The following is an 11,067-nucleotide window of genomic DNA, read 5'->3' on the forward strand; positions in this document are numbered from 1 at the left end:
GTGACAGGACCTTACTCTACAGTGGCGCATACTGGTGAGCGCTAAAACGATGGCCTTCATTGCGGCCCGACCTTAAAAGGGATGGACTTCAAAGCATGATCGTGCTACATCCGATCTTATGATATTTGAATGTGAAGCAAGGCTCGGGCGGGGCCAATATCCGATCTATAGTGTCTTAATGCGGCGTAGCGGGCGGGGGAGACGTGGCCTTGTCGACGGGCTGCGCGTCGTCGGCGTTGTTCTCGTCGCTGTCGCTGTCGCCGGTGCGCTCCTCCCCGTTCTCCTCGGAGCCCTCGCCCGCCTCGGCCGCCTCCTCCGCGGGCTCAGGCTCGGGCGGGGCTAATATCAGATTTATAAAGCCGGGTCCAGACGAGTGTAACGCGTAATAGAATGTATCATGTAATGTTTTTTTTTATGCATAACAAGGTAGGTATTTGACCACAATCGCACCTGGTGTTAAGTGGGATGCAGTCTAGGATGGTACATAATATTAGCCCTGAAAGTGCCTATTCACTCTCGCCTTGAAAAGGCCCGGATTATAGTCTTCGGGAAAGACAGCTGCAGGAAGCAAATTCCAGTCCCTAGCTGTTCGAATTATAAAAGAGTGATCGAAACGCTTAGTGCGAGCTGGTGGAATTTCGACAACATAGGAATGGTACGCTAATTTGCGTCTCGTTCCCCGGTGATGGAAATAGTATGGGCAGCACTTTACATGTAATGCTCATAGTGCCGTCCACACGTAGAATTCGTGTTACATTACGCTCTGAATTACATTACACATTACACCAGACTGGACCCGGCTTAAAAGGTCTTAATGCGGCGTCGCGGGCGGGGGAGACGTGGCCTTGTCGACGGGCTGCGCGTCGTCGGCGTTGTTCTCGTCGCTGTCGCTGTCGCCGGTGCGCTCCTCCCCGTTCTCCTCGGAGCCCTCGCCCGCCTCGGCCGCCTCCTCCGCGGGCTCAGGCTCGGGCGGGGCTTCGGTGGAGCCGGCTGACTCTTCTTTGTTCTCGTGACGCTTCTGGAAGGAAGAATTTAATGTTTATGGAATTGTTGCAAAATAAAAGACGAAGGACACTTAACAACCCGGAAACGGATTGTAACCTTATCAATGCGAGGTGGTCAATATTCTTTGTTTGAAAATCCGTACTGCAACGCAACTTATCCGCACCGCAACTTAAAAGCCTCGCCTCGCGGTTGACAGCGCGGTGAAAGGCGACACGGTGTTGATCCCTTTCCGGGTTGATAAATGTGCTATAACCTTAAAGTTCATTTGTGGGTGGAGTTAGACGAAGATCTCAATGAATTTTAAATTGGTTTTAAATTCGAGATGTACCTGTAAAGTACATGCATGGAGAAATGAAATCCTGAATGAATTTGCTGTCTGTTTTGAAGAAACAGAATGAAGATTTTTGCCGCCTCGGATGAAGCTCGCTGGCACCTTCGGCCTGATCATCACTTTCCATCAGGTAAGATGTAGGCCAGAAGTTTCCTTGTTGTGAAAACAAAACTTTTCTGTTTCATTCATTCGTTGTTTCATAGTTGTCAAGCAAAGTTTTTTTTTCTTTCATTTGTTGACGTTCTCCGTTAGCCCAGGCTCGGTACTATCATAAGTCATTGCATCAGGTCAGGACACCTTACCTTCTTCTTCTTCTTGGCCTTGCACTTGGGCTTGCGCTCGGGCTCGCTGTAGCCGGGCGGGAAGAAGCGCGCGCACTCGGCCTGCCCCGCCACGCTGTCGCCGCTCACGTGCAGCGGGCCCAGCAGCGCCAGCGCCGCCGGCGGCCCGTCGGGCAGCTCCGTGTCGGGCTCGGCTAGCTCCGGCTCTGGCAGTCCTACTGCGATCATGAGCACGATGGTCTCGCAGCTGGAAGGAGATGAACACGTGATTAATTGGAGAAACTAATGAGTGGTTGTGTCGCTAGCGCCGCCGACGGCCCGTCGGGCAGCTCCGTGTCTGGCTCGGCTAACTCCGGCTCTGGCAGACCCACGGCGATCATGAGCACGATGGTCTCGCAGCTGGAAAGAGATGAGCACGTGATTAACTAATGAGTGGTTGTGTCGCTAGCGCCGCCGGTGCGGTGGCGGGTAGTTCCGTCCCTGGCTCGGCTAGCTCCGGCTCTGGGAGTCCTACTGCGATCATGAGCACGATGGTCTCGCAGCTGAAAGGAAATGAGCACGTGATTAATTGGAGTAACTAATGAGTGGTTGTGTCGCTAGCGCCGCCGGTGGCGGGTAGTTCCGTCCCTGGCTCGGCTAGCTCCGGCTCTGGCAGTCCTACTGCGATCATGAGCACGATGGTCTCGCAGCTGGAAGCAAGGAGATGAATACATGATTGGTTGAAAGAGTAACTAATGAATGGTTGCAGCGTCAGGCTCGGCTAGCTCTGGCTCTGGGAGACCCACGGCGATCATCAGCACTATGGTCTCGCAGCTGCAAGCAAGGAGATGAATACATGATTGGTTGAAAGAGTAACGAATGAATGGTTGCAGCGTCTGGCTCGGCTAGCTCCGGCTCTGAGAGTCCTGCAGCTATCCAGCTATCATGAGCACGATGGTCTCGCAGCTGCAAGGAGATGAGCACGTGATTAATTGGAGTAACTAATGAGTGGTTGTATCGCCAGCGCCACCGGTGGTCCATCGGGCAGCTCCGTGTCTGGCTCGGCTAGCTCCGGCTCTGGCAGTCCTACTGCGATCATCAGCACGATCGTCTCGCAGCTGAAAGCAAGGACATGAATACATGATTGGTTGAAAGAGTAACTAATGAATGGTTGCAGCGTCAAGCTCGGCTAGCTCCGGCTCTGAGAGTCCTATAGCTATCCAGCTGTCATTAGCACGATTGTCTCGCAGCTGCAAGGAGATGAGCACGTGATTAATTGGAGTAACTAATGAGTGGTTGTGTCGCCAGCGCCGCCGGTGGCGGATAGTTCCGTCCCTGGCTCGGCTAGCTCCGGCTCTGGGAGGCCTACAGCTATCATCAGCACGATGGTCTCGCAGCTGGAAGGAAATGAGCACGTGATTGGTGATTAATTGGAGTAACTAATGAGTAGTTGCAGCGTGAGAGTGCCGGGCGAGCCGTCAGGCAGTTCGGTCCCTGATTCTGCCAGCTCTGGCTCTGGTAGTCCTATAGAATTAGCAAGATCGTCTCGCAGCTGGAAAGAGATGTCTTTGATGAGCTTTTGGTCAGAGTAATTAATAAATGGTTACAGCGCCAGCGCCGCCGGTGGTCCATCGGGTAGCTCCGTCCCTGGCTCGGCTAGCTCCGGCTCTGGCAGTCCGACAGCTATCATCAGCACGATGGTCTCGCAGCTGGAAGGAGATGAGCACGTGATTGGTGATTAATTGGAGTAACTAATGAGTGGTTGTATCGCCAGAGCCGCCGGCGGCCCGTCGGGCAGCTCCGTGTCTGGCTCGGCTAGCTCCGGCTCTGGGAGTCCTACCGCTATCATGAGCACGATCGTCTCGCAGCTGCAAGCAAGGAGATGAATACATGATTGGTTGAAAGAGTAACTAAAGAATGGTTGCAGCGTCAGGCTCGGCTAATTCCGACTCTGGGAGGCCTACGGCGATCATCAGCACGATGGTTTCGCAGCTGCAAGGAGATGAGCACGTGATTAATTGGAGTAACTAATGAGTGGTTGTGTCGCCAGCGCCGCCGGTGGCGGGTAGTTCCGTCTCTGGCTCGGCTGGCTCGGGCTCTGGGAGGCCCACGGCAATCATGAGCACGATTGTTTCGCAGCTGAAAGGAAATGAGCACGTGATTGGTCGAAAGGGGCAGGAGGAATGGTTGCAACATTAAAGCGTCGGGTAAGCCGTCCGCCCGGTCCGGCTAGCTCTCGGGATCCTGCAGACCTACAGCTATCATGAGCATCGAGATTCGAGGGCCACACCGGACGATCCACCACGGTCCGATCGTACGTGGTACTCGTACTTACGCACGATCCAATGTGGAGTGCAAGTCGTTAGGTGTGGACCTAGCCAGTGACACGCAAGATCCTAAAGCGACACAAAATCGTTTAAACTTACTAGTCCTTCTCAGTCCTCTCGTCATACTTCTCGATGTTCTTGGCCAGCAGCCGAGGCGCGTTCACATCGGTGTCGGCGAAGAAGCCATATTTGAGTACACGCGGTGCAATATCCGGCGCGCCCGCCGCCGCCAGCACGGCCCGTCGCTGCCACGCGCCGAACATCATGGCGATGTGTGGAGGCTCCGCGGTTGTAGGTGGCTCCACCACTGCGCCTACCATCTGGAATTAAAGGGATATCATCGGTCAATTGAGACACTTTAGGAGCAGTCAAAACGCTGTTCTCCATAGAGATGGTATGAAAATAATCACGATACTTATAAGTTTTTAATATCGTTTGTTTTAGGTGTTAGTTTTAAAATTTTATCACGTTAAATTATTTCAGCTTTCCAGGTGCCTTGCAGCATATGACCTAAATCGTGTTGCGTTTTGGCGCGATCGTGTAACGTGGAAGAATGAACTGATATTTTGAGGTACTTCCTTACCTTAGGGAACAGCAGATCCAATGCAGCGGCTCGTTGGTGCCTGTCTGCAGGTACGAATAGTCCTGGTACGCCGTCTACCCTCAGGTCTTCGTACATTGTTTTTTTCGGCGCGTCGCCTTCTTCTGACCCATCACCACACAGCGCTCGGCGGGTTATTTCTGGAAAAAAGATAAAGGTAAGTGAATGAATAGTGTTTTGTTCAGTCCACACACTAGTAGTAGTGGACAGGGATTCAGGATCTTTTGCTTCCTAGGCAATTGTTCGTCGTGTATTCTTACCGATGATGCTCCCCTCAGTTTCGGGCAGTTTCTTAAGCAGCAGCGACAGCGCGGGACGCTCGGCCAGCGCGGCGAGAGCTGCCGGCAGCTTCAGCTCAGGGTCCTCGACTGCTAGGCGCCTGGCATCGTCCTTGCCGAGGAGAAGGGGGCATTTGTCTGCTACTATTACACCTGGAAGAGGAAAAAGGATTTTGAGTTTGGATACAAGTTATAAAACTGTATATTCGTACCAGATAAAGATGAACACTTAAGCTTCTGCTGAATTTACGGAACTATTGCCACCTCACATTCTCAGCGCTGCAACTCCTGTGTAGTCAGGATGCTTGACGGCCAATAAAAAATCCAACCAGTGAAGGTCAAGTTTGTCCCAGAGGAAAAATAAACTGTCATTGAACCCGCAATGAAATTAATCAGATGAACGTAAGGTAAGGAGTTCGAAGTTAAGGTTGATTATACACCTTCCAAACATTCATTCGAATTAGTGCTCCATTCGTTTCCCTTGCAGAACTCCTGTCGCTTCGCATTTGCAATTTGTTCTTCATCTATGATTTGCTTGTAGACTTACCATTTTGCTCAAGTATGTCCCCGACCTTCCTCAAGCTCTTTTGGACGTGTGGCATGATGAGCAAGGGGCAGATGTCATGGAAGTTCTTCTCCAAGCGTTTAGCGCGCGCTTCCCTCCGTGTGACCCTCGCCTCTAAGGCTGTCTCTTGATATACCGTCCCTTGTCCGTACATCGAAGCATATTAGACTCACCGTTTTGCTCAAGTATGTCCCCGACCTTCCTTAAGCTCTTTTGGGCGTGCGGCATGATGAGCGCGGGGCAGATGTCATCAAAATGCTTCTCCAAGCGTTTAGCGCGCGCTTCTCTCCGCGCGAGTCTTGCTTCCTCTATGGCTGCTTCTTCACGCTTCTTCCTCTCTTCTTGCAGTTTCGCTTGAGCTGTTGCTACTTCCTGGAATATGAAAATATGGATATAGCAGTTGTAGTTTGCATTTAAGTCTGTTTTGGTATTGTTTTTTCTATCACACGAAGGCTACAATTATTGGAGGGTGCTTGAACCAGAGATAACCTTATTCGCTTATTAGTTTGACCTTGTAAAATCTTAGCTGTAATAATGGAGGATTTCGGCATGTTACGGCAATCTTTTATCTGGGGGCACGGCAGTGCCCCCGCCAAGTCGAGCGCGAAGCAAACACTGCCGTACCATCCTTTACTGGAACCATTTCGCCGCATTTTCAGGCCCCTATTTGAGAACCTCTGGATAAGACCAGAACGCAGAAATTTTCGTCATCTAGTAAGCTATAATCACGTACCTACTTAAAATCCAAAATTTCAAGTCTGTTGGTCATTTAGTTCCGAAGTTAAGCGAAAGCAAAGTTTCGCATTTACGACACTCACTCACTGATAATCATCAAAATAGAACTAGTACTTCCCATAAACTCAGAGAGCTGAAATTTGGTACAGAGTTAGGGTTTAATGGCCACATAAAGGGAAAACTATAAAATCGAAGATCTGGAGTAACACCACATTCATAATAAATACTACTCCGGCACCGTGGTATTCGCCTGTATCGCTCACCGCTAGATGGCGCTAGCACTAGCAAGCGGTGTCCAGATTTTTTTCCTTTCTAGAGCCCCTCGTCGATTAAGTTGAATGTTGTGTAATTTGCATTTCGTTTATTATATTGTAAGGTTCGCTAAGGTTATGTTATTAAAACAATTCTGATTCGTTGTCCATTTTAAAGGTCGTTGAGTTTATTTGTGTTTAATATCGTAAAAAATTATTATTTAGGCAGTTAAATACTGCACAGTATTTAGTACACCATTTTCTTTATTTTCTTCCATCATACACAAGAATACGCGTGCGTGAGTCAATGTTCGCTCGTATGTGAGGCCTTGTCGAATAGTATCCTGTAGGTGGGCCATCGTGCGTGTTTTGTTTTCGATGTAAACTCGCGGAGATGAACAGGCCTGGTTGCGGTATCACCACTTAAACTACTACGTCCGGATCTCCTTATCCCGCATGTGTGTTATCTATTTGCTTTCGACAGTCATAATAAGGCAAAATTAGCACACTGTTGGTGATATTTTATTAAATTTATAGAAACCAACAGCGATACATAGAAAATATTAGTTATAACATTTAGGGCTATATTTCACCGGGACACCATGGCGGCGCAACCAGTCGCCGCTACCAACAAAATGTATGCAGCTTTGCGCAACCAAACGGACACCAGGTGAGTAACTCTCTATAGAGCTGTATACATTTTGTTGGTAGCCGGCGACTGGTTGCGCCGCCATGGTGTCCCGGTGAAATCTAGCCCTTAAACTGATAGATAGATTTAGGGCACTTACACACATTCAAAATAGAACTTCCCTTGCCACCACTTGCAGACAACATTTTTTTTTTTTTTGTGATAATGTTCTGCAATCAGTCGCCAGACTATAATCAGATATGTTGAGTGTCATTTTATTGTTAAAGAGCAGCTGGCCTATGCCTAAGCTGTCTTCTTAAATTACGTGGTTTCTTTTTAGCCTTTTAACCACGTTGTCATTCTCCAGTAATCCATAGGCGAGTGGATTGGGGTGATGAGTAAGACGTTCGATGTGCAGTTTCTTGTATCGCTCTATTTCTGCGGCAACGGTTTCAATGTTCAAGTACTCGTGTATTTCATCATTCCTCGTGAACCACGGGGCATTCGCAATATTCCTCAATATGTTGTTCTGCACCCTTTGCAGGCACGCGATATTACTCTTGCTGGCAACTCCCCACAACTGGATACCATATGTCCATATTGGCTTCAGGATGGAATTGTATATCAGAAGTTTATTGTCCAGGGAGAGAACCGAATTCCTGCCCATCATCTAATATAGATTCCTGAATTTGTGGTTAATTTGGTCTCTTTTCATTTTTATGTGGTCCCTCCAAATGAAAGCCGAGGTATTTTACACAGTTGGTCTGAGGCAGAACATTCCTTCCCAGGCAGACGGGGGGACAGTCTCCTCTCCTCAAAGTGAAAGTTATGTGGTTGGATTTCTGCGCACTGGCTTGTATACGCCATTTATGAAGCCAATCTGACGTAGCATTCAGCAGTCTCTGAAGCTTTTCACTTGCTGATATAGGGTCTTTGTCTGCAGCCAAGAAAGCAATATCGTCAGCATATGTAGCAACCGTGACATCATCTGAGGTCGGCAGGTCTGATGTATAAATATTATATAAGACCGGTCCAAGCACCGACCCTTGGGGAACACCGGCGTTAATGGGATACAGGGAAGATCTGGCCTCTCCTAGCTTGACCTGGAATAGTCTGTCAGAGAGATAAGATTCCAGGATGTGAAACACTGAGTGTGGTAATCTTTCCTTGATCTTGCAAAGCAATCCCTTGTGCCAGACTCGATCAAAAGCCTGTTGTACATCTAGAAACGCAGCGGAGCAATATTTTTTACTTTCGAAGCTTTGCCTTGCAGAATTGGGTATTTGACACCATTTCCCAATAATTCTAAACCACAACTTTTTTAAAAAGACACTTCTTTCTGGTCTTAAAAACCTAATTAATTTTTAATTACCTGCAAATTATGATTTTTGGTTGCATTATTATTGAAAAAAGTAGTTTCATTGAGTTGATAAAACTGTGACGTCACATGCTAGTATTGCCGTACAAAATCTATGGGAGAGTGTCGTTTTGGCAGTTTTAAAAAGTACGTCAATTGATTGGTGGTGTCAAATACCCTATTGTATACACGATGAACCTGTTCGATGGTCGAATGTGCCTTTCGGAAGCCAAACTGGTGCCCAGGGACAATATCAAACTCACTTAGAAAAATACTGAGTCTTTTCAGAAATATCCTCTCCCATAGCTTTGAGAGAACTGGGGTTAAGCTTATGGGTCGGTATGACGAGCATTCATGTGGCGGCTTGCCGTCCTTATGTATCATCACAATCTCTGAGACCTTCCACAAACTTGGATAACAGGAGGTTCTGAATGTTGCGTTGAACAAGCAGGTCAGAAAGACAATACATTTTCTTGGCAGTTCCTTAAGAATACGCGGGGTAATCAAATCAAAACCAGGTGCCTTTTTAGGATTCAGTAGTTTGATTTCTCGCGCTATTTCCCTCGGCGATGTGGGTTTGATAGGGAGGCATAGTTGGATATCTTGCTTAAGTATGTCATCCAGGTCAGTCTCGTTGCCATTACCTGCATTTGGTTTAAACACTTGAGCAAGGTGAGTGGCAAAAGCCTCTGCTTTGTCTTTGTCGGTTCGCGCCCAGGATGACGAGCACCTTATGGGGTGGGATGATTGTTGGGGTCTGTTTAGGAGTTTAGTGGCCTTCCACAACGAATGCTCCCCCCGTGCAGATGGTGACATTAGTTCAAGGGTTCTCCTCACACTATTATTTTTATGTTCTTCCAGCTTTGATTTTAAGTCCTTAATAGCTCTATTAAGCATAAGTTTGTCAGAGGGATGGCGCGACACTTGCCAGACTCGTCTCAGACGCCGCTTCTCGGCTATTCTTTTTTTAATTTCAGTAGGCTGCATTGTCATGGAATCTAATGCTTTGTTGGCCAATGGGGTGTTTTTCCATGCTGCTACCTGAATAGCAACCGCAGACAACATAATATTGGTTTGACTATGCATAAGAAAAAAATCAGTCACCTGTGCTTAGCTCTTAAGTTATTACAGAAAATACCATTTACAGGGTAATTCAAATCTTTGTTTTACAGAAAATAGTTAAGACGGCGCAGACCACCTATTTTTAACTGGCCGACTGAAAGTCTGTAGACTGCGGCTAGGTTATGCCCCTTAATTTTGTGCTAAATATAATATTTGTATGACAAGAGTCAGCGTTCAGCAGGTAAATAAATGTCAACAAGAGCTCTTGTTATTATCGAGTTACGACCTGTAGTTATTTAATTTTTAGCGTTAAGAGTCGCATCTTTATGTAGCTCAGTTGGAAGAACAGTCGCCCGGCTTGCGGAAGGTCGTGGGTTCAATTCCCGCCTTAGGCAGTTCGATTTTTTTAAGTATTTACAATTTTCAAAATACCGACCTGTAGATGAGTATGAAGAGGAACCACATGGCCACGGAGCCCCAGATGGCCACGTGCGTGACCCACGTCCACGAGTGAGTCGCCAGTCCCGCCTTCAGGCACACCGTCAGCACCACGTACTGTCAAAATACACATAGAAAGTCAGTATATTGAACTTAACTTCTAATATTATTAGCTCTCAAAATGTTCCAAAATGTTTATAGCTAAATTGACTGTACAGCAGTTACCTGTCGTCGTTTCAGCCATTCCATTACGACTGATCCTGCTTGCCCGCAGGTCGTCAATCCATCTAGTAGGGAGCCTGCCCACACTACGTCTCCAGGCCCGTGGTCGCTACTCGAGAACTATTCTAGTCTACTCCGGCGGCCATCAGCTATACGATGTGCCCCACCCACTGGCATTTGAGTTTGGGAATTCTGGGGGGTACATCGGTCACTTTGATTTTCCTGCGGATCTCCTCATTTCTGACTCGATAGGGCAGAAAAGTTCTCGAGAGCGATCTTCGACTAGGTAGACCGACGATCTGGTGAAAGCCACGGGACGTGCCTGGATGCGGGCAGCGCCGGACCGGTCTTTGTAGAAATCCTTGAGAAAGCCTTTGTCCAGCAGCAGACGTCATTCGGCCGAAACGCTGTTGGTGTCGCGCTCGCACACTCACTGCGGCCGCCCGTCGCACAGTCGCGAGTTCGCGACAGCAGTATTACGCCCGAGCGATAAGGATGGGTAGCTTGGGGTCATTGGACGAAGTTCTATCATCTATCTGCTCGGCGACCAGACTTTATCTATTTACCGTATAGACGATGTTCCCTAGCACGAGGTAGCCGCCGTCGCGGCCGTTGGGCCACAGCGCGGTGGGCGCCATAAGTACGGGCAGCCAGAACAACAGAACCGAGTGTAGGAGAGCGTTGATGGCCCACACCCAGAACACGCGCACGTTGAATAGTAGTCCTTGCTGCGACGGGATGTACAGGATCGGGTGCTGGAACAAGCAGAACTAAATGAGTTTTTATAGTGACTGAATTTGTTGCGGCACTTCTTCTCAGCACTTGCCAAATTTTATTTATTTTATTTATTTATTAGGTCTACCAACATTGTTACATTACAACATGTACACTTAAAAATTACAATTATGAACAAAGTTACAATGCAACAACAATTATAGGCTGACACAACATGCAATATAGATTCAATGCAGTTTGTTCCGAACCGTTCCATGCACACAAAAAAAAAA

General features: G+C 48.0%; 1 protein-coding gene across 1 annotated transcript in view; it reads right to left on the minus strand.

Annotated features, from left to right (window-relative positions):
* Positions 1-576: 576 nt before the first annotated feature.
* The window catches only part of LOC114355387 (thioredoxin domain-containing protein 3 homolog), a 13,890-nt gene continuing 3,399 nt past the window's right edge, over positions 577-11,067 (minus strand). The window contains exons 5-10 of the mRNA XM_028308210.1: positions 5,541-5,739; positions 4,785-4,955; positions 4,507-4,664; positions 4,023-4,243; positions 1,639-1,864; positions 577-1,018 (exon numbers count right to left, since the gene is read on the minus strand). Of these exons, the coding sequence (XP_028164011.1) occupies positions 812-1,018; positions 1,639-1,864; positions 4,023-4,243; positions 4,507-4,664; positions 4,785-4,955; positions 5,541-5,739 (1,182 nt within the window). The 3' untranslated portion in view covers positions 577-811. The remainder of the gene's footprint in view (positions 1,019-1,638; positions 1,865-4,022; positions 4,244-4,506; positions 4,665-4,784; positions 4,956-5,540; positions 5,740-11,067) is intronic.

This window comes from Ostrinia furnacalis, unplaced genomic scaffold (assembly GCF_004193835.3).
Source record: "Ostrinia furnacalis isolate ACB-3 unplaced genomic scaffold, ASM419383v2 OfSCF2395, whole genome shotgun sequence".
Taxonomy (NCBI): Eukaryota; Metazoa; Arthropoda; class Insecta; order Lepidoptera; family Crambidae; genus Ostrinia; species Ostrinia furnacalis.